The sequence below is a fragment of the Haliotis rubra genome, unplaced genomic scaffold, assembly GCF_003918875.1.
Source record: "Haliotis rubra isolate DU_JTF1 unplaced genomic scaffold, ASM391887v1 Scf186, whole genome shotgun sequence".
Taxonomy (NCBI): Eukaryota; Metazoa; Mollusca; class Gastropoda; order Lepetellida; family Haliotidae; genus Haliotis; species Haliotis rubra.
Window position 1 is genome coordinate 982,080 of NW_025765847.1, and position 25,178 is coordinate 1,007,257.

The window sequence follows — 25,178 nt, forward strand, 5'->3', positions numbered from 1 at the left end:
ATTAGCATTGTGTTGTGTCAGTGTAATATACATTACCATTGTGTTGTGTCAGTGTTACAGACATTACCATTGTGTTGTGTCAGTGTTACAGATATAACCATTGTGTTGTGTCAGTGTTACAGATATTGCCATTGTGTTGTGTCAGTGTTACAGATATTACCATTGTGTTGTGTCAGTGTTACAGACATGACCATTGTGTTGTGTCTGTGTTATAGACGTTACCATTGTGTTGTGTCAGTGTAACAGATATTACCATTGTGTTGTGTCAGTGTTACAGATATTACCATTGTGTTGTGTCAGTGTTACAGATATTACCATTGTGTTGGGTCAGTGTTACAGATATAACCATTGTGTTGTGTCAGTGTTACAGATATTGCCATTGTGTTGTGTCAGTGTTACAGATATTACCATTGTGTTGTGTCAGTGTTATAGACATTAGCATTGTGTTGTGTCAGTGTAATATACATTACCATTGTGTTGTGTCAGTGTTACAGACATTACCATTGTGTTGTGTCAGTGTTACAGATATAACCATTGTGTTGTGTCAATGTTACATTTATTTGCCATTGTGTTGTGTCAGTGTTACAAATATTACCATTGTGTTGTGTCAGTGTTATAGACATGACCATTGTGTTGTGTCTGTGTTATAGACATGACCATTGTGTTGTGTCTGTGTTATAGACGTTACCATTGTGTTGTGTCAGTGTAACAGATATTACCATTGTGTTGTCAGTGTTACAGATATTACCATTGTGTTGTCAGTGTTACAGATATTACCATTGTGTTGTGTCAGTGTTACAGATATTACCATTGTGTTGTCAGTGTTACAGACATTACCATTGTGTTGTGTCAGTGTTACAGATATAACCATTGTGTTGTGTCAATGTTACATTTATTTGCCATTGTGTTGTGTCAGTGTTACAAATATTACCATTGTGTTGTGTCAGTGTTATAGACATGACCATTGTGTTGTGTCTGTGTTATAGACATGACCATTGTGTTGTGTCTGTGTTATAGACGTTACCATTGTGTTGTGTCAGTGTAACAGATATTACCATTGTGTTGTCAGTGTTACAGATATTACCATTGTGTTGTCAGTGTTACAGATATTACCATTGTGTTGTCAGTGTTACAGATATTACCATTGTGTTGTCAGTGTTACAGATATAACCATTGTGTTGTGTCAATGTTACATTTATTTGCCATTGTGTTGTGTCAGTGTTACAAATATTACCATTGTGTTGTGTCAGTGTTACATATATTACAATTGTGTTGGGTCAGTGTAACAGATATTACCATTGTGTTCTGTCAGTGTTACAGATATTGTTTCGTGGTGGTAATGTTGTGATGACGATGTTGTGATGCCGGTCTGTCAGTGACGGGGATGCCGCCATATGTTGCTATGGTGCCTGTAGAGAGGAGGTGAAGTATGGTTTGTGAAGAACATGTTTGTCAGTACAGCAAATACAGACACGTGTCAACTGTGGACTCAAGACATGTGATCATGTCACTATAACAGTCAACTGTGGACTCATCTACACATCAATACTGACTTCACAGGCCCGATGACACTTCACAGACCGTCTTTCTTCCTCAGACTCTGTCACAAAGAATTATCGAGTCATTGATCATGTACAAGACAACACCGCTTGACCAAACAAACCTCGAGAAAACGTGTTCAACGACATCGTCGCAGCTGGTGGGGATAGCTCGGCTGGACGGTGCTGATACACGAGTGAGTGAGCGAGTGGGTAGGTTTGAGTGAGTGAGTGAGTGAGTGATACAAAGCATTTCGTCATAGCTGGGCGAGAGACGGGTAAGTAAGTGGACATAAGGGGCTCACTGTGAATTCGAACCCCGAATAAACCCGTTTATGAGCCAAGGCAGTATTCAGAGCAATGTTATACACAAGATTCCCACTATGTAGGGAGAGCGCTGTCGCTGTGTTCGGGGAATGTTTGTCAGCAACAAATACGTCTACTCCTGTACTAGCGTACTACCGCAGCAGGCCACTAACTGTGATCCCGGTGTGTCACAAGGTGTGACATTGGACACTATCGTTAACACGTTGCTTGGCCCAATCCGCCAGCCATGTTTTCCAACAGGACTGCAGCGTAAGGCACGGAAGCCCTATCTCTGAACACAGAGGCACCCTCTCTCCGTCTACCAACCCTCTCTTCCCTCCCGAATACCCGTCCATCGATGGACATCCACCCCACCCCATCCTACCACCACCCTCCCTACCCCTCCACCGAGTGACCTGTAAGTCCCAGGTGGTCGTCAGTGGTGCTAGATGAAACGCCAATTCTCTCCGCCAATTCTCATCACCGTCTACCCGTCCGACCCTCTCGAGTACATCACCAGGTGACGTCACTAGATGAAACGCCATCACGTCTACCCTCCACTCTAGTGAGACTACCCGTCCAAGTCCCCAGCTGGGTCGCCAATAGTGATAGTTGAAACGCCAATGGTGCCAAAACAGTGAATGCCATCTTCTATGCTTGTATTCATTGTTTTTCCTCCCATATATTAATTTATATATCAATATCTGGAGCTGTATGCTACCACGTCTCTGTTTGTACAACGCGTTTCCGATTATAAAAAAATGAATGTCAGCTTGGATCAAACAGTCAAGAACGACGCACTTCTCTAATTGAATATTTCTTGGAGGTTCTCTTGTCACGTGTACCACGACATTCAGCATACATCGGCAATGTCCGTTGTGTGAAGATTCCGAGACCTAGTTGACAATGCTAGAGATAACGTCATCGATTAAAAAATCAATTTAAAAGACTTTGAATACCAACATTTGATTTCCAGTGTCTGTGTAGACCGAACAAGAATGTATACCGGCCTGGTATGAGTGAGTGAGTGAGTTGGGTTGATACAGTTAAGAGCACTACTTCAGTTTCAAAGCAAAGTACAATGTCACTGTGACCGGACACTACAAAGTACGCCGTAGGGGTCTTTAGCCGTAGAGGTCTTTAACAATCCTGTTGTAGTTTGTGTCTTGAACACCGCACCCTCCAATATTCCAGCCCGCACCTCCAATATTCCAGGACCACCCTCCAATATTCCAGCCATATGACGGCGGCCGCACCCTCCAATATTCCAGCCATATGACGGCGGCCGCACCCTCCAATATTCCAGCCATATGACGGCGGCCGCACCCTCCAATATTTCAGCCATGTGACGGCGGGAGCACCCTCAAATATTCCAGCCATGTGACGGCGGCAGTACCCTCCAATATTCCAGCCATGTGACGGCGGGAGCACCCTCCAATATTCCAGCCATATGACGGCGGTAGCACCCTCCAATATTCCAACCATGTGACGGCCGCCGCACCCTCCAATATTCCAGCCATATGCCGGCGGCCGCAAATATGCACGGCCGCCGCCCTCCAATATTCTAGCCATCTGACGGCGGCAGCGGTAGCCCTCCAATATTCCAACCATGCACCTCCAATATTCCAGACGGCCGCCGCACCCTCCAATATTCCAACCATGTGACGGCCGCCGCACCCTCCAATATTCAAGTCATATGACGGCGGGAGCACCCTCCAATATTCCAGCCATGTGACGGCGGCTGGTAACTGATCGAGTGTTTTCCATACAATCCGGTGATTGAGGTCAAGAGCAATAAACCGCGCACAATGACTCACTAACTACCATGACCTCGACCAGCTGATCCTCTTGGCCTCTCGACAACTGGTATGGATAACTGGGTAAAACACCTAACTCGGAATAACAGGAGAGCACGGGTGTAGAACTGACAAATACTGGCATAAGGATACCACGCAATACCCAGCAGAAATATTCCTAGTTTGTAGCTGGTCCTGCTTGAACAAAACAAATATGTTGACCACTGCCCGTAGTATTCAGTTCCAGACTCCGCCTGTTAACCTTCAAATGCTAGAAGGGAATAAGAACTCATTGGATTTCTACTTGTCCTCAGTATTGATATGTAGACTCTGGCTTGCGGGATACTGTGCATTTCGAAGGCGACAGTAACTGTAGAACATTTTACTCAGTGGCCGGGGTGGCCGGGTGGCCGGGTGGCCGTGGTAAGGCTGCTGAAACAGCGCAGTGATACCAGGAACCTGGATCTAGCAGCAGCAATAAACTAGTCCTGCATAAATACACTGACGGGCCTCCCTTCCCGAAATAAGAATGTATCGAGTTTGCTTTTTATGTGACTGAAAAATGAAAAATACTGTAAATTTGATTATGTCTATCTAACCGTCACTCATTCCTGCGACAGTTTGTGAAAAGTAATCAGAGGCTGGGTAATTTTGTGTAAAAATAAACTGGTTCAGTAAAGACTCGGGTAGAAAATGAATTTGGAACAACGTTAAGCCTACCATGTTTGATAATTATTGATTTATAAAAGCGAGATGCCCAAGAGGCCCGTTAGCATTTGTGTAAATATTCATTATTTGCATTTCTTAAAAAATAATTGAAGGGTAAACGATGTTTTTCATTCATGAATAACATACTATAGATAAGATGAATAGGCGTGTTCATTACTATCTTAAATATTTGATCTGCAATTATTCTGAATTAACATAACCAAATGTACAATTTGTTTTTTAATAATTTGTCATTCGGAAAACGCTACACAGAAATAACGACGGCCGAAATGCGAACTATCTTTCAAAGCGTTTTGGAGGGAGACAGACGTTTGTGAATAGTTTGTAAATTAAAAAAATTTAAAACATAAATCTAAATTCTGCGCAAGCTGTTACTGTGAGTGCCGCTCAGAACACGTCATGACGTCATAGCTGATACCCTAGGTTGGAATAATTATGTGTAGAATTAAACACAATGCTGTATTTTCAAACTTGATTTTGGTTAAGATCTAACCATATGTTTTTCTTGGAACACATGGAGTGGGGGAAACCAAAATGGCACAGCACATCCTTTAGCACTATGGTAGGCACTTCCTTTAGCACTATGGTAAGCACATCCTTTAGCACTATGGTAAGCACATACCTACCTAGTAAGCGGATAATAAACGAGCGCGGCAGCAAGTAAATAGTAATGTGAAACAGATCATCAGATTGACCCAGTTCAATAAACCAGTTTATTATCCATATGGTGAAACATAACCAGTGTCATATATATTATATGTGCACATGTGCACATATCACTTTTGCCTAGCAACCATTGTTTCTATATTTCGTCTTCTGTGACGTCATTAAACAATTGAACGTGACGTCAATGAACAGAGCAGTCACACTTGCTTACCATGTTTACTGCACAAATGTACATGAATTGAATGGATAATAAAAAAATTATTACACTCGCAAGTGAGCCACACGACTTCTACGAAACTCGTGCAAAAGTGTGTTTTTGCCCTCGCTCTCGCCCGGGCAATACAAAATTTCACACCCGATTCGTATAAGTCGTATGACACACTTGCTCGTGTAATAATCTCTATCTATAAACCGGTAGATGGGTAAACAGGTTATTAAAAATAATAGATATACTATCACTCCTCAGCTGATATGTCGGAAGTCTGGTGAATCCCATATTAGGGATGATACACATAAATATGTAAAACGACCTCAAACGTCACCATCTAAATCTTAACCCGCTTATAAATCACTTCATGTTTTGGTGTTAACCAGGAAGCTTTAACGTAGTGAAAGTGGTTACTAAATTACGGACTGTTTCTCCTCCTTGTGTTGGGTACACCGTTACTCCGGAAACCGCTACTTTACAGTTGAAGATTGACAGACAAATGTATACCAACTCAGTTTTCATTGTATTTCAGGTTTCGCTGTTGGCTATTTAATTAATGGCTCGGAAAAGGTTCAGAGATCGAACACCATATTACACAATTGATGCAGATAAGTGTGTTATACGTTGTGTAAACACCGGGTCGCCTGGAAGGTGTCACAATATGTGCTGTGCTAAATGCTTGTCCATACAATGTCATGGTTCCATGTATTGCTATTAGTCGATCTACAGCTATGTACATTAAAACAGGCGTTTTCAAAATAAAACCCAGATGAATGAATAAATAAATCTAAAGAAGCGTATATTTTGCCGACCAGAAAAAAGTAGTGTTTTTGAAATATAAAACGCCAGGGGCTGAAAATAATCATTCATAGTTCCTCCCAATCATATTCCGTTGGTTGTAAATGGCAAAATGGTGGTGAAAAATCAGAAATAGTCACCGAATGTCCATAATAACACCAGTTACTGTTGCTATCAATATAAGTAGATTATCTAAAATACTATATTTAAAAATTGTTGAATTTAGTTCTGAACCCTCCCCAACAAAAAAAACCCCAAAACCCCAAACAAAACAAAAACAAAAACAAAACAAAACAACGTTATCTTAAAAAGCATTCTTATTCACTTAACATCGAAACAAAATATTTTAAATTAGAATTTTAAATTTGCTGATCTGTCAGCATGACCTTTTGGAAAGACTCCGCGCAATAGAGGAACACTCTCTCCTCATCCATCCTATACTGAGAGCCGGTGACAACAGGTGGCCTGGATGTACATACCAGGTTCACGTATCCTTGTCGTCAGTGTCTGAAACAGCTTCACATGTATATTTACTGGTTTGATTGTGTTTGCTTCCTTACAGAGGGAAACTGAATTACCATCTTAATCAAGGATAATTAATACGAGTTCGAAAATCAGTTCAGGTTGATTAACATATACATTTTGTCAGTGCTGAATCAGATGTAGTGTTTGGAGACGTTGTCTATTCCGACATCTCAATCAAGACGAACCGACAGGATCTGATTGACGCCATGACAGTAGCTGTTACACACATGGTTGTAAGAAGGAGCCCAGTAATGATTAATGTCTGAAGGTTTTGTCTTCATGTTTCCTATATTTAACCAAACACACACACACACACGTACGTGTTCGTATATTAATACATTTATCGGTTATCGAAGTTGCTATGGTAACATTTTATGATTCATATTTATGAAGTGTGCATGTTAACGTAGAGCAGGGTGTTTATGTGGCGTTCAAGTCTTTGGTACTTGTACCAACATTAAGGACTGACAGCTCATTGTAACAGTAAGACATTACCAGACACTACAGACATTACATAATGGTTGAAAACAAACAGGGGGAATTTAACATTTTTAACAAACGACCTGCAGCGCCTGTATCCACTCAGGCACCGAGCTTGGAACCTTCGTAAATCTGTCTTCGCCGATACACTGACTACAGCTGGCACACAAATAACTGTTAAACCAACATTCACCCGTGAAGATAAGGCTTAGAACTGATCTTCAGTAACCCATGCTTGGTGTAAGAGGCGACTAACGGGATCTGTTGGTCAGGTTCGCTGACTTGGTTGACACGTGCCATCATATCCCAATTGCGTAGATCGATGCTCATGATATTGATCACTGGATTATCTGGTCCAGACTCGATTATTTACGGACCGCCGCCATATATCTGAAATATTGGTGAGTGCGGCGTAAAACTAAACTCACTCATTAAACCAACAGCCCACAGCTTACATGAAACCAACATCTTCATCACCCACAAACCACCAGCCTCTAAACAGCCCACAGCCTACATAAAACCAACATCTTCATCTCCCACAAACCACCAGCCTCCATACAGCCCACAGCCTACATGAAACCAACATCTTCATCACCCCACAAACCACCAGCCTCCATACAGCCCACAGCCTACATGAAACCAACATCTTCATCACCCACAAACCACCAGCCTCCATACAGCCCACAGCCTACATGAAACCAACATCTTCATCACCCACAAACCACCAGCCTCTAAACAGCCCACAGCCTACATGAAACCAACATCTTCATCACCCACAAACCACCAGCCTCTAAACAGCCCACAGCCTACATGAAACCAACATCTGCATCACCCACAAACCACCCACCGGCCTCCATACAGCCCACAGCCTACATGAAACCAACATCTGCATCACCCACAAACCACCAGCCTCTAAACAGCCCACAGCCTACATGAAACCAACATCTTCATCACCCACAAACCACCAGCCTCCATACAGCCCACAGCCTACATGAAACCAACATCTGCATCACCCACAAACCACCAGCCTCCAAACAGCCCACAGCCTACATGAAACCAACATCTTCATCACCCACAAACCACCAGCCTCCATACATGAAACATATCCCAACAACACATGTCGCATTGCATTAGAATATAATATACAACACACTATAATATCATATTTCATAACTCATTTAATAGTTACATGCTTTCATGCCTTCAACGGAGCACCTGTGTTATTTTGTTCTAATATTACACGAATTTAATTTACAATAAGGGCAGCCATACCTACATGTTCAATACACTACGTTTTCCCGCTGTTAATACATAACCCGAGTCATTACCGTCCACACAACGACGTGTGTCGGTTACGACTGTGACGGGAGATGCCACCGTCGCGGACACCCCATAGCGTGACGACACAGGGGAATGTCATCTTTTGATGAGTTCGACGTGGTTGGCATGAGCCGACCGGCTCCATCGGATGAGTGTGTGTGGCCATCTACAGACAAGAGGACTCTCAGTGCCGTCACGACGGATGTCTGTAACACAGGGTCGGACATGGAGCGGTTCCCTTGCGGGTAACAGTAGTATGAGCTCCGAGTCACCCCGACGACAGTGCTGTGTTTCATTGGTATCGTTCAGTTCTACACAGCAGATCGTCTACAACAAGCCTCCTGGTGGTTGATTGCGTGAGCTCAGAGTCACCCCGACGACAGTGCTATGTTTCATTGGTATCGTTCAGTTCTACACAGCAGATCGTCTACAACAAGCCTCCTGGTGGTTGATAGCGTGAGCTCAGAGTCACCCCGACGGCAGTGCTGTTTTACTGGTATCGTTCAGTTCTGACAGCAGATCGTCTACATCAAGCCTCCTGGTGGTTGATAGCGTGAGCTCCGAGTCACCTCGACGACAGTGCTGTTTTACTGGTATCGTTCAGTTCTACACAGCAGATCGTCTACATCAAGCCTCCTGGTGGTTGATAGCGTTGGCTCCGAGTCATCCCGATGACAGTGCTGTTTTACTGGTATCGTTCAGTTCTGACAGCAGATCGTCTACATCAAGCCTCCTGGTGGTTGATAGCGTGAGCTCCGAGTCACCCCGACGACAGTGCTGTTTTACTGGTATCGTTCAGTTCTACACAGCAGATCGTCTACATCAAGCCTCCTGGTGGTTGATAGCGTGAGCTCAGAGTCACCTCGACGACAGTGCTGTTTTACTGGTATCGTTCAGTTCTACACAGCAGATCGTCTACATCAAGCCTCCTGGTGGTTGATAGCGTGAGCTCAGAGTCACCTCGACGACAGTGCTGTTTTACTGGTATCGTTCAGTTCTACACAGCAGATCGTCTACATCAAGCCTCCTGGTGGTTGATAGCGTGAGCTCCGAGTCACCTCGACGACAGTGCTGTTTTACTGGTATCGTTCAGTTCTGACAGCAGATCGTCTACATCAAGCCTCCTGGTGGTTGATAGCGTGAGCTCCGAGTCACCCCGACGACAGTGCTGTTTTACTGGTATCGTTCAGTTCTACACAGCAGATCGTCTACATCAAGCCTCCTGGTGGTTGATAGCGTGGGCTCCGAGTCACCCCGATGACAGTGCTGTTTTACTGGTATCGTTCTGTTCTGACAGCAGATCGTCTACATCAAGCCTCCTTGTGGTTGATAGCGTGAGCTCCGATTCACGTCGACCTAGTGTCGTGTTTGTACTAATTAGTTCAATTATACAGGACAGATCGTCTAGAACGATAGCAGAAATGTCGTAGTGTAGTCGTAGCTGATGTCGGCAGTGACGTTGCAGCTGCTGTTATCAAATCTCATCTGGTCATCGCTAAACCGTGACTACAGCCTCCTCCACCTACCACGTTGGTTTTGTGTGGGAAACACATGTAAATTCGTCAGGGAACCTGCTACAACTGGACAATTCATGTCACCAAAACTAACCAATGTATATAAACTCTGTCAAAAAAGAAACGCAACCCCTGTCCTCAGATATGAAAAATTCGTTTGAATGAAGTTATTGCTTCCAAACTAAATTTTATTCGAATGTATTGAAATGATACACGTAATTAATGAAGATTACCATCCAAACAACTGCATTTGTACGCATAAGTGTATTTTATTGCTTATTCCGTCACAACGCATGAAATGACCCTCATGGTGACTTCGCACAAAAAAAAAAACACATGCAAATCATGAAAATGGCAGTTAATGTAGGGGTGTATAAAAGCCCATGTGCTTTCGTATTATATTCATTCATTTGTCGCCGAAAAGCTGTGTTAAAAATGCCACGATTGAGTGCTGCCGACCGAAATATCGCCATTGGTCGTGTTCAAGCCGGAGAAAGTTTTGGAACTGTTGCACGGCACCTAAATGTTCACAAAACAACGATATCCCGACTTTGGAGCCGCTACAACAACTTCAATTTGACCAACGATCGCCCGAGAAGTGGAAGGCCAAGAATCACGACCCCCCTTCAAGATCGGTACATCCGGGTCCATCACCTGCGTAATCGGCATGCCCTACCAACCGTGACTGCCACACAAATACCAGGTTTGAGGAGAGTGTCAGCTCAAACGATTAGGAACCGTCTGAAAGAAGCGGGTTTACGTGCCTGTAGACCAGTTGTTGGACCTGTACTACGCCCCCTACATCGACGCCGACGACTCAGGTGGTGCAACAACGTAAGGATACGGACTTTACAAAACTGGAGGCGAATCTGGTTTTCTGATGAATCACGTTTTCTTTTGCAACGTCACGACGGAAGACAGCGTCTGTATAGGAGACGTCATAAACTTTTGCGCCCATCTGCGTCCGACAGGTGGACAGATTTGGCGGAGAAAGCGTCATGGTTTGGGGAACCATCTCATACAACCAGAAATCAGACTTGGTGATCGTTCCAGGGAACCTGACAGCCCAACGTTACATCAACCACGTGTTAGAGCTTCACCTTCTCCCGATTATTGACCAACAGACACAGATTTTTCAACGGGACAACGCCCGGCCTCATACTGCACGTGCAACAATGAACTTTCTGCAGAATTCCAACGTCAATGTCTTGCCATGACCCTCTAAATCACCAGACCTCAACCCTATTGAACACCTGTGGGATACTCTGGATCGACGCGTACGTCAACGTCAGCCGCCGCCACAGACGCTGCAACAGCTCGCCGTTGCACTGCAGGAGGAGTGGAGAGCCATTCCCCAGGAAAGAATCCGGCGTCTTATCCGTTCTTGTCCAAGGAGATGCCGTGCAGTGATTGCAGCGCGTGGTGCTCATACGAGATACTGAGAAAGACGCCCCCCCCTGGTGACAAACTGGTGTCTGTGAGATGACTTTTGAAATGACAATTTTAAACATGCCCATCTGGGTTATTATTCTGCCAAATTTCAGACTTCTGTCTTAAATAATAAAAATGCCGTGTCGTCCTAAAACTTCAGATCAAAATCTCTAAAATACAGGGGGTTGCGTTTCTTTTTTGACAGAGTTTATATTGGCTACGGATCTTATACTTTGATTAAATCATTAGCATGACTTTGACTTGTCTCTTTGCATTTCATTCCGGCGTATGACATCCATGTTTTACAAAACCAGTGACGCTTATACATTCCCGTACACTACGTTTATGCTGGACACGGGTATAACAATCTGACGGATATAATCTAGGTTTTGTCCCAGCAACTTACTGCGTATTTAAGTCGAAACAACTACCTTTGTAACGAACTAAAATTCGTCGCTCATTTATAACGACGTAGTTAGCAGTATTCGTTACGACGGTTATAACGAACTAAAATTCGTCGCCCCTTTGAGTTCGTTATAACCATAGTCTACTGTATTCGTTGGTGGCAGGGGTCCCTCAATGCACCCCGCCATACTGCATGATTCTGTCACATGGTCGCGGGTACCAGTGAATGTAACACATTATGCCAGGCCACAAGTCAGTAAGCCTGGATCTACTTCACGCCTTCCTCACAAAGTCAGATTAATATCTAATAAAGCCATGTGCTCTTACTGAGTAAAGCTTATCAGTACAACTTGGTCATCAGACAGCATGGCACCATGACATGGGAGTCCAGAGCCGGACATGCTGTATTACTGTTCCACGGCGAGCGTGATCGTGCATAACGGCAGCCTCTTAAACCTTCATTATGGCGTTCGTGCTTATGAATACCATTAAAGTGAGTTAGTCCAAGGATACAGTGTTTTCTACGGACATCCATTCTGTTAAGATCCTTGTTATATTATGCTACAAATACACATACAATTTACACTTAGCGGCCATTTTGGCCACACACAACTAGGTTTCAGGTCGCACGATAAGTCAGTTGAGAGGACTTTGACACAATAATAATGGGAAAGAGTTAAATATACATTTATATATTCCTGTTCTGGGGAATGTAAGCTGATCTAGCCGGCGTCTGTGATGTTCCGTGTACATTAAGATTGTCGCAAGATTGCTGATGCAGTGTTGAACGACAAGCACTCACTCACCTTGTATGTTATGCGGCGCAAAGCATGAAACAGAACCAGTCTTATGTCGCCCGAAGCGAAATTGCTGCTGTATCTTTCCCCCCATCAGGCTATCACTCACTTGGTTTGATGAAAGGATATCAGATACATGTGTGTGTGTGTGTGTGTGCGTGTGCGTGCGTGCGCACACATGCATGCATGGAGACGCGATGGCATGGATGCCGAATTCTCGGGTGGGTAACATGGATGTGGGGAGCGTTCATAGCTTCAGCAGTACACACAGACACACACGCATCCATCACCAGTTGTAAAAGAATACGTTCTGTATATATTAACACAAACAATAGATAGACGCCTACCATGTTGTGTGGATATAACAGACATATTTACATATGTCAGTGAAGTCATTTCACCTGATATTCCTGATATATGATATCCAGTACACCAGCAGAACAAAACACATGGTTCTCGCCCACGTGGAAATCAATGGCCGGGTGTGTAAGGGCTGCAACAGACGACTCCGATAAGCCTGTAACTTTATCTGGTCAGCACGTGATCATGCGATTTCTGTTGATTAACCAAGCATAGAAGTCAGTTGCCCATTGATTTTAATTTACATCCATTACAAATCCTACAAAAGGTGCAAAACGCTATATACAGAAGCTCAAGAAGTGTATATTGTGTGCGTAAGCTACATCAATGGACTGAAGAACTGAAATTAAACTGAAGAATTACCAAAAAGTTACAAAGTCATATGTTGAAAACAGTTTCCGAAGCATTCAAAACATAAGGTCCAAAATCAGAACAACTATGATTCCGATATCCAAACACATCACCGTCAAATAAGTCTGTTTGCGCCATTCTTAGCCACACAGAACATGGATCTGTACTCTCCTCTGCCAGGCATATTAGTTGAAAGGTATATGACGCCAAGTGCAGAATGGAAACTGAGTTAAAATGACCAAAAACCGAAGAAAAAATTCAAATGAAGTAAATATTTGCATTATTGCCGACGACGATGGTCTAATGGTCAATAAGAAGGGAAAGGCATTTCTTATTTAATTTAAACCCTGATCGGAGTGACTCCAAGATTACAAAATAAAGACTATATTTGAACTTCAAAACTTCGGAAGATATTTGATGCGGTCTCGGGTTGTAGCGTAGTCAGTGGTCCATGGACAGATGTCAGGAACCATTACAAGACTCCGCCAAGCCAGGAACCCAGTGGTCAGGTTCATCAATCTAGTTGATTGGTAATAAAGGCGGGAGGCAGGCGATCGTAACACTTCTGAAGACTTATTACCGTAACCCCAACCCTACCGTGAACCTGGTGCTTTGAGCTTCCACTTTACTATTGCGGCCACCGCATATATTGGCATTACAATGAGTCTATCCATATCAGCACAGTGTCCTATATATCCTTGTGACTTTATTAAGTGTCATACCACGAGTACGTCTGTCCATATCAACACAGTGTCCTATATGTCCTTGTGACTTTATTAAGGGTTATACCACACGAACGTCTATCCATATCAACACAGTGTCCTATATATCCTTGTGACTTTATTAAGTGTTATACCACACGAACGTCTATCCATATCAGCACAGTGTCCTATATATCCTTGTGACTTTATTAAGTGTTATACCACACGAACGTCTATCCATATCAACACAGTTTCCTATATATCCTTGTGACTTTATTAAGTGTTATACAACACGAACGTCTATCCATATCAGCACAGTGTCCTATATATCCTTGTGACTTTATTAAGGGTTATACCACACGAACGTCTATCCATATCAACACAGTGTCCTATATATCCTTGTGACTTTATTAAGTGTTATACCACACGAACGTCTATCCATATCAGCACAGTGTCCTATATATCCTTGTGACTTTATTAAATGCCATACCACAAGTACGTCTGTCCATATCAACACAGTGTCCTATATATTCTTGTGACTTTATTAAGTGTTATACCACAAGTACGTCTATCCATATGAGCACAGTGTCCTATATATCCTTGTGACTTTATTAAGTGTTATACCACACGAACGTCTATCCATATCAGCACAGTGTCCTATATATCCTTGTGACTTTATTAAGTGTTATACCACACGAACGTCTATCCATATCAGCACAGTGTCCTATATATCCTTGTGACTTTATTAAGGGTTGTACCACAAGTACGTTTATCCATATCAACACAGTTTCCTATATATCCTTGTGACTTTATTAAGTGTTATACCACACGTACGTCTATCCATATCAGCACAGTGTCCTATATATCCTTGTGACTTTATTAAGGGTTATACCACGAGTACGTCTATCCATATCAGCACAGTGTCCTATATATCCTTGTGACTTTATTAAGTGTTATACCACACGTACGTCTATCCATATCAGCACAGTGTCCTATATGTCCTTGTGACTTTATTAAGTGTTATACCACGAGTACGTCTGTCCATATCAACACAGTGTCCTATATATTCTTGTGACTTTATTAAGTGTTATACCACACGTACGTCTATCCATATCAGCACAGTGTCCTATATATCCTTGTGACTTTATTAAGTGTTATACCACACGAACGTCTATCCATATCAGCACAGTGTCCTATATATCCTTGTGACTTTATTAAGTGTTATACCACACGAACGTCTATCCATATCAGCACAGTGTCCTATATATCCTTGTGACTTTATTAAGTGTCATACCACGAGTACGTCTGTCCATATCAGCACAGTGTCCTATATGTCCTTGTGACTTTATTAAGTGTTATACCACAAGTACGTCTATCCATATCAGCACAGTGTGCTATATATCCTCGTGACTTTATTAAGGGTTATACCACACGTACGTCTATCCATATCAGCACAGTGTCCTATATGTCTTTGTGACTTTATTAAGGGTTGTACCACAAGTACGTCTGTCCATATCCCAATTGCGTAGATCAATGTTCATGATGTTGATCACTGGATTGTCTGGTTGAGACACGACTATTCACAGAACACCGCAATACAGATGGAATATTGTTGAGTGCGGCTTAAACAGCAAAGAAACACATGACGTTGATACGTCCAAAGTGATAGGTTAGGTTTGTCTTAGTTCGTTGGTTGGATTGGTGTTTCACGTCGCACTTAGCAATACTTCAGATATATGGCGGCCGAGTTTATCTAAGGGCAGGAGAGCGGTTTACTGCTCTCGGTCGTAATATTACTGCGCTATATACACATATATACATTGCTATACAAGTGCATGTAGATATACATACAAGAAGGTACACGCGCCAGATCTGCACGGTGTTAGTTGTAGAGTTGGTGCCCCAAGGCACCTCGGATACCGCTAGCTGGGGCAAAAATTCAGCGTATATACCCCAGTCCTGTGTCACAGACTCAGTCATAATATAACCACACTAATTACGGAGGAGTGACAGGCCCGCTGACAGTAAACACACATTGGGGATTAACAGCTTGGATAAGTTCATGGCAGTAAAGTGATTCCACACTTGTGCATGCCATCGCTACATGGTAATTACACTTCCGAATTAATATTCCTTCAAAGAAAGGTTGTCATTAAAATGTCACGTAGCCGTTCTCATATAATGCTTGAATACTCAAGTCTCAATCTCAGGACTGCAGCAAAGCATGTCATCAAGACATGTCATCAATGCATGCCATAACATACGCCACTGAGGTTTTTTCATATGGGTAAGTTATCATGACATGTCATAAGATACGTCATGAAAATATGTTATTAGATACGTCATCAAAGTATGTCAGGAAAGAATGACATCCATTTATTTCATCAAGGTATGCTGTCAAGGTATGTAAGGAAAACATGTCATCAAGGTACGTTGTCATGGTATGTCAGGGAAAACATGTCATCAAGGTACGTTGTCATGTCATCAAGCCTCCTGGTGGTTGATAGCGTGAGCTCCGAGTCACCTCGACGACAGTGCTGTTTCACTGGTATCGTTCAGTTCTAGACAGCAGATCGTCTACATCAAGCCTCCTGGTGGTTGATAGCGTGAGCTCCGAGTCACCCCGACGACAATGCTGTTTCACTGGTATCGTTCAGTTCTACACAGCAGATCGTCTACATCAAGCCTCCTGGTGGTTGATAGCGTGGGCTCCGAGTCACCCTGATGACAGTGCTGTTTTACTGGTATCGTTCTGTTCTAGACAGCAGATCGTCTACAACAAGCCTCCCGGTGGTTGATAGCGTGAGCTCCGATTCACGTCGACCTAGTGTCGTGTTTGTACTAATTAGTTCAATTATACAGGACAGATCTAGAACGATAGCAGAAATGTCGTAGTGTAGTCGTAGCTGATGTCGGCAGTGACGTTGCAGCTGCTGTTATCAAGTCTCATCTGGTCATCGCTAAACCGTGACTACAGCCTCCTCCACCTACCATGTTGGTTTTGTCCGGGAAACACATGTAAATTCGTCATGGAACCTGCTACAACTGGACAATTCATGTCACCAAAACTAAACAATGTATATATATTGGCTACGGATCTTATACTTTGATTAAATCATTAGCATGACTTTGACTTGTCTCTTTGCATTTCATTCCGGCGTATGACATCCATGTTTTACAAAACCAGTGACGCTTATACATTCCCGTACACTACGTTTATGCTGGACACGGGTATAACAATCTGACGGATATAATCTAGGTTTTGTCCCAGCAACTTACTGCGTATTTAAGTCGAAACAACTACCTTTGTAACGAACTAAAATTCGTCGCTCATTTATAACGACGTAGTTAGCAGTATTCGTTACGACGGTTATAACGAACTAAAATTCGTCGCCCCTTTGAGTTCGTTATAACCATAGTCTACTGTATTCGTTGGTGGCAGGGGTCCCTCAATGCGCCCCGCCATACTGCATGATTCTGTCACATGGTCGCGGGTACCAGTGAATGTAACACATTATGCCAGGCCACAAGTCAGTAAGCCTGGATCTACTTCACGCCTTCCTCACAGAGTCAGATTAATATCTAATAAAGCCATGTGCTCTTACTGAGTAAAGCTTATCAGTACAACTTGGTCATCAGACAGCATGGCACCATGACATGGGAGTCCAGAGCCGGACATGCTGTATTACTGTTCCACGGCTAGCGTGATCGTGCATAACGGCAGCCTCTTAAACCTTCATTATGGCGTTCGTGCTTATGAATACCATTAAAGTGAGTTAGTCCAAGGATACAGTGTTTTCTACGGACATCCATTCTGTTAAGATCCTTGTTATATTATGCTACAAATACACATACAATTAACACTTAGCGGCCATTTTGGCCACACACAACTAGGTTTCAGGTCGCACGATAAGTCAGTTGAGAGGACTTTGACACAATAATAATGGGAAAGAGTTAAATATACATATATATTCCTGTTCTGGGGAATGTAAGCTGATCTAGTCGGCGTCTGTGATGTTCCGCGTACATTAAGATTGTCGCAAGATTGCTGATGCAGTGTTGAACGACAACCACTCACTCACCTTGTATGTTATGCGGCGCAAAGCATGAAACAGAACCAGTCTTATGTCGCCCGAAGCGAAATTGCTGCTGTATCTTTTCCCCCATCAGGCTATCACTCACTTGGTTTGATGAAAGGATATCAGATACATGTGTGTGTGTGTGTGTGTGTGTGTGCGTGTGCGTGCGTGCGCACACATGCATGCATGGAGACGCGATGGCATGGATGCCGAATTCTCGGGTGGGTAACATGGATGTGGGGAGCGTTCATAGCTTCAGCAGTACACACAGACACACGCATCCATCACCAGTTGTAAAGAATACGTTCTGTATATATATTAACACAAACAATAGATAGACGCCTACCATGTTGTGTGGATATAACAGACATATTTACATATGTCAGTGAAGTCATTTCACCTGATATTCCTGATATATGATATCCAGTACACCAGCAGAACAAAACACATGGTTCTCGCCCACGTGGAAATCAATGGCCGGGTGTGTAAGGGCTGCAACAGACGACTCCGATAAGCCTGTAACTTTATCTGGTCAGCACGTGATCATGCGATTTCTGTTGATTAACCAAGCATAGAAGTCAGTTGCCCATTGATTTTAATTTACATCCATTACAAATCCTACAAAAGGTGCAAAACGCTATATACAGAAGCTCAAGAAGTGTATATTGTGTGCGTAAGCTACATCAATGGACTGAAGAACTGAAATTAAACTGAAGAATTACCAAAAAGTTACAAAGTCATATGTTGAAAACAGTTTCCGAAGCATTCAAAACATAAGGTCCAAAATCAGAACAACTATGATTCCGATATCCAAACACATCACCGTCAAATAAGTCTGTTTGCGCCATTCTTAGCCACACAGAACATGGATCTGTACTCTCCTCTGCCAGGCATATTAGTTGAAAGGTATATGACGCCAAGTGCAGAATGGAAACTGAGTTAAAATGACCAAAAACCGAAGAAAAAATTCAAATGAAGTAAATATTTGCATTATTGCCGACGACGATGGTCTAATGGTCAATAAGAAGGGAAAGGCATATCTTATTTAATATAAACCCTGATCGGAGTGACTCCAAGATTACAAAATAAAGACTACATTTGAACTTCAAAACTTCGGAAGATGTTTGATGCGGTCTCGGGTTGTAGCGTAGTCAGTGGTCCATGGACAGATGTCAGGAACCATTACAAGACTCCGCCAAGCCAGGAACCCAGTGGTCAGGTTCATCACTCTAGTTGATTGGTAATAAAGGCGGGAGGCAGGCGATCGTAACACTTCTGAAGACTTATTACCGTAACCCCAACTCTACCGTGAACCTGGTGCTTTGAGCTTCCACTTTACTATTGCGGCCACCGCATATATTGGCAGTACAATGAGTCTTCAGTAATGTCTTCAGACAGTGCTGGCGGGGCAACAAATCTCTTGCCACTGGAACAACATCCGCGGCCTGTTAGTTTGATAATACCATAGCTGATTTACACTAAACGTTTTAACGAATGTTGGAGGTGAAAATTGGTTTCAGCTTTGCATTTGTATACACAGATTGAAGAGCGGCCCAAGTCAGTTGGCTGTGTGTGGATGTGCTGCGACAATGGGCCTTTGTTTCAGACTGTTCATGTGTTTTCTGATATATACCTTGGTGTCACAAGTTTCTGTTATAAGTCCGACATAGTGTTATATTTTCTCCATTGATCTGATCGCATGCAATCATGACTAATCACTTTACAGTTGTAAAGTCGCTCCTTTGCGCGTACGTCCGTGAAGATCCGGGTTAAAATTGGTCTTCAACACCCATGCTTGTCGTAAGAGGCAACTGACAGGATCGAGTTTCTCAGACTCACTGACTTGGTTGTCACATGGCATCGTATCCCAATTGCGTAGATCAATGTTCATGATGTTGATCACTGGATCGTCTGGTTGAGACACGACTATTCACAGAACACCGCAATACAGATGGAATATTGTTGAGTGCGGCTTAAACAGCAAAGAAACACATGACGTTGATACGTCCAAAGTAATAGGTTAGGTTTGTCTTAGTTCGTTGGTTGGATTGGTGTTTCACGTCGCACTTAGCAATACTTCAGATATATGGCGGCCGAGTTTGTCTAAGGGCAGGAGAGCGGTTTACTGCTCTCGGTCGTAATATTACTGCGCTATATACACATATATACATTGCTATACAAGTACATGTAGATATACATACAAGAAGGTACACGCGCCAGATCTGCACGGTGTTAGTTGTAGAGTTGGTGCCCCAAGGCACCTCGGATACCGCTAGCTGGGCAAAAATTCAGCGTATATACCCCAGTCCTGTGTCACAGACTCAGTCATAATATAACCACACTAATTACGGAGGAGTGACAGGCCCGCTGACAGTAAACACACATTGGGGATTAACAGCTTGGATAAGTTCATGGCAGTAAAGTGATTCCACACTTGTGCATGCCATCGCTACATGGTAATTACACTTCCGAATTGATATTCCTTCAAAGAAAGGTTGTCATTAAAATGTCACGTAGCCGTTCTCATATAATGCTTGAATACTCAAGTCTCAATCTCAGGACTGCAGCAAAGCATGTCATCAAGACATGTCATCAATGCATGCCATAACATACGCCACTGAGGTTTTTCATATGGGTAAGTTATCATGACATGTCATAAGATACGTCATGAAAATATGTTATTAGATACGTCATCAAAGTATGTCAGGAAAGAATGACATCCATTTATTTCATCAAGGTATGCTGTCAAGGTATGTAAGGAAAACATGTCATCAAGGTACGTTGTCATGGTATGTCAGGGAAAACATGTCATCAAGGTACGTTGTCATGGTATGTCAGGGAAAACATGTCATCAAGGTATGTAAGGAAACATGTCATCAAGGTGTGTCAGGAAAACATGTCATCAAAGAATGCAAGGAAAACATGTCATCAAGGTACGTCAGGAAAACGTGTCATCAAGGTACGTCAGGAAAACATGTCATCAAGGTATGTCAGGAAAACATGTCCTCAAGGTATGTCAGGAAAACATGTCCTCAAGGTACGTCAGGAAGACATGTCATCAAGGTATGTCAGGAAAACATGTCATCAAGGTATGTCAGGGAAAACATGTCATCAAGGTACGTTGTCATGGTATGTCAGGGAAAACATGTCATCAAGGTATGTCAGGAAACATGTCGTCAAGGTGTGTCAGGAAAACATGTCCTCAAGGAATGCAAGGAAAACGTGTCATCAAGGTACGTCAGGAAATCATGTCATCAAGGTACGTCAGGAAAACATGTCATCAAGGTATGTCAGGAAAACATGTCATCAAGGTATGTAGGGAAACATGTCAAGGTGTGTCAGGAAAACATGTCATCAAGGTACGTCAGGAAAACATGCCATCAAGGTATGTAAGGAAACATGTCGTCAAGGTACGTCAGGAAAACATGTCATCAAGGTACGTTGTCATGGTATGTCAGGGAAAACATGTCGTCAAGGTACGTCAGGAAAACATGCCATCAAGGTATGTAAGGAAACATGTCGTCAAGGTGTGTCAGGAAAACATGTCATCAAGGTACGTTGTCATGGTATGTCAGGGAAAACATGTCGTCAAGGTACGTCAGGAAAACATGTCATCAAAGTAAGTCAGAAAAACATGTCATGAAGGTATGTCAGGAAAACATGTCCTCAAGGTATGTCAGGAAAACATATCATCAAGGTATGTCAGGAAAACATGTCATCAAGGTACGTTGTCATGGTATGTCAGGAAAACATGTCGTCAAGGTACGTCAGGAAAACATGTCATCAAAGTAAGTCAGGAAAACATGTCATCAAGGTATGTCAGGAAAACATGTCCTCAAGGTATGTCAGGAAAACATATCATCAAGGTATGTCAGGAAAACATGTCATCAAGGTACGTTGTCATGGTATGTCAGGAAAACATGTCATCAAGGTATGTCAGGAAAACATGTCCTCAAGGTATGTAAGGAAAACATGTCATCAAGGTATGTCAGGAAAACATGTCATCAAGGTATGTCAGGAAAACATGTCCTTAAGGTATGTCAGGAAAACGTGTCATCAAGGTACGTCAGGAAAACATGTCATCAAGGTACGTTGTCATGGTATGTCAGGAAAACATGTCCTCAAGGCATGTCAGGAAAACATGTCATCAAGGTATGTCAGGAAAACGTGTCATCAAGGTACGTCTGGAAAACATGTCATCAAGGTACGTCAGGAAAACATGTCATCAAGGTATGTCAGGAAAACGTGTCATGAAGGTACGTCAGGAAAACGTGTCATCAAGGTACGTCATTAAGGTACTAGATGTGAGATACATGGATATTGATGTACGTCTACATCAGTTTTGACGTTCTTGAAGCAAGAACAAATATTTTATCATCGTTTAATCACTGTTTGATATGAACACAGAAATCAACAATAATGAATTCTTCCATTCAGCCCTGTGATTACCGCTCCGGCTGACGAGCGACAGCACCGAGTGTAGAGTATCCCCAGCCAAATGCATTGCTACACCTTCCGACGCTCAGTACCAAGACACCGCTTCTGAACCATGAACAAAAAGTAGTCATATCTCTTGACATCAGCTCGTACTTCATAATATTTTAGACTTCTCTGATAAAGAGGTGACTAACATGATCTATATTACATGGTCAGAAAAGGACTCCACGCTCTGAGTTGTGTCTGGATGCATATGAAAGTAGCATGCTTCTTCTGGGGTTGTACAATATCCATGCATGACTATTGTATTGAACAAGAGTATTATAAAATGTGTATTGTAATATATATCACCTTGTTGAAAGGATGCCATGTTTACCTTCCATTTATGCACATGCGTGAACGGAGAACAAACTTGTAAGATGAACTGTGCTGAATATATTATGGTCGTCAATATAATATAGCGTATAATTATTAAATGGGTTTCCAAGCTTCTTCTGATGCTGCTCGGTTTTGTGTGAACCATCTGCTTCCTGCTTGTGTGGAGGAGGGAATATAGGATTAATAACACATATTCATGTCTCACATTTCAGGGATAAAACAGACTGTTGTTGGTTCCTTCCGGCTTGCTGGCAACCATGCTGGGCGAACCATCACATGCTGGCCATAATCACGTTTGTAAAATAGTGGAAAAAATCTATCATTATATTGCGAGGGTTCCAGCGCCGTGTTGCTCGAACCCTCATAAACTGGTTGTGTTATTTGATTAATGTAGGCCGAGCTTTTGACACAGACATGTCTGAAGTTTTCCAGTCTGAAAGTGATACGTTACTTTTCGAAAAACATGGGTGCATTTGAACACAGCTCCATAAGGTCGCTTCAAGCGTGGAAGCAGCTTCGTGGTGATTTCTAGTGCAGAAACTGAAGTAGTTTAAGACAAGTTGAACAACAGGGGGTCAGCGTTTTGACAACAATGTTCCCCTCCAGCTGACGTCATGTTTAAAACAAGCACGTGCCTTAACTTTAAACTGTTCAACAAGTGTGTAGCACCTAGAGATCCGTATTTCCCATATCAGATACTGGGGCACTAGTGGTATGCACTGTGGCAACAAGATAGGCTTGAAGATTTACCTGGGGTATATTGGTGTCATCTTCTACTGATGATATGATGCATAGCACCACCCAGGTTTTCATACCACACGAAGTTGTCTTGATTCAACCCTGTAGACCGTTAAAGCCTTTCAATGGCGTTTAGCAGTGATACAAATTTAGAGTGAAAATATACGGATGTCAACATTTGTAATATGAGGGACATGACAGGTGAATACAATGCTGGGAAGCAGGTAGGTATATAAGAACATGTGAAAAATGTGATAATATGACAAAGGTGGGGACTAAACAAGGGAAGCTAGTAGCTAATTGGCGCTGAATGGTAATTATAATGAGCTTGTAGAAGCCAGGAGTTAATAGAGGCGTAAATAGTCCTGATAGGTAATCAAACACTGATTGGTAATAGCCAATGGGTGGGGGTGGAATGTAACAGATAAGTTATAGTGAAGACATGGAAACTAGCACAGATAATTAAATTGGCAAGTCCCAGGCGCTAGCTACAGGTAGGTGTGTTTCCTGGTCATGGCTGATGGCTAGATGGATTCTTGTAGCTTGCTTGGTTATCTACTTAGCAAGTTATGTACCCGTTAGTTTTCTTCTCCCGATGCAGGAATAGGAATATACACCGAGACGCCATATCCGTCATATTACAGAAATTGACATCCATAAAATTCCCTCTTGTGACAATGGTCTTGAAACTCCTGAAAAAGTAGATTCACCCAAACGACCTCTTTAAAACAGAGCTGTCAAATATTTGGGAAGTGTTTGTTGTAACTAGGCAGAACCGCATCCACAAAAAGCACTATGTTTTGTAACAGCATTATGAGCGAGACTGGATGTGGTTACTCGGTTCCTCAGTACAGAGCTGGTGTTTAACGCGAGACTCTAGTACTTCCGTCCTGGTAACAAGGCGCGCGTGTTGACATCACACAACGTGTATACAATGATAAAACGAAATATTGAAGGTACTCACGGATTCCGTCGAATCGTGTTGCGATTGTGTCCAAAAAAGTGTTTTGTGACTGGAGAATTCCCTTTCTTCCTGGCATAGTGGAATGGAAGATGTAATCCCAGACTCGAGCTGTCAACAAGTTGTCACAAACACGTGTACGAACCCCGCTGATAAATCGTCCTCGTCATTGATCTGCTGTGATATCCACGATGAATTAATACTTTGTGAGCTGTAGCCTGTCACATAATAGGAAGCATGCAACTAACAGCTCATCAAAGGCTGAGAACAAATATAAACTGGTAAACTCATCACTCAATAAAATCAACACTTGGCGAGATATTCCACACAAGCTACAGGCTGGACATGCGGTTATAACATTAATACCACCGACCGCCGTTATTCTAATCCATCAGTAACTGCACTACCACATGGTATTGCTTAGCTCGTCACCCTCATCCTAATGACAAGTCTGTCACGTGACTGTGACATCACAATGAAATGTACAGCAATTTCGCGTCAGTTAATACCGTGACATCACGATACGAACTCGTTAAGGCCACAGACTTCTGTCATAGCGCAGCATCCCAGTCAATATTTTTACAAACGCTAGTCAGGGAGGCTGCACGCGCGTGGCCAGCAGGAGTCGGGCTGCACTTCAGGAGAGTCGGGATAATAGGG

The 25,178-nt window shown here is 42.7% G+C and overlaps 1 protein-coding gene across 1 annotated transcript in view; it reads right to left on the bottom strand.

Annotated features, from left to right (window-relative positions):
- Positions 1–24,932, bottom strand: part of LOC124273951 (potassium voltage-gated channel subfamily H member 8-like) — a 248,216-nt gene extending 223,284 nt beyond the window's left edge. Inside the window, exon 1 of the mRNA XM_046709298.1 lies at positions 24,522–24,932. Coding sequence (XP_046565254.1) covers positions 24,522–24,597 — 76 coding nt within the window. The 5' untranslated portion in view covers positions 24,598–24,932. The remainder of the gene's footprint in view (positions 1–24,521) is intronic.
- Between the last annotated feature and the right edge of the window lie 246 nt (positions 24,933–25,178).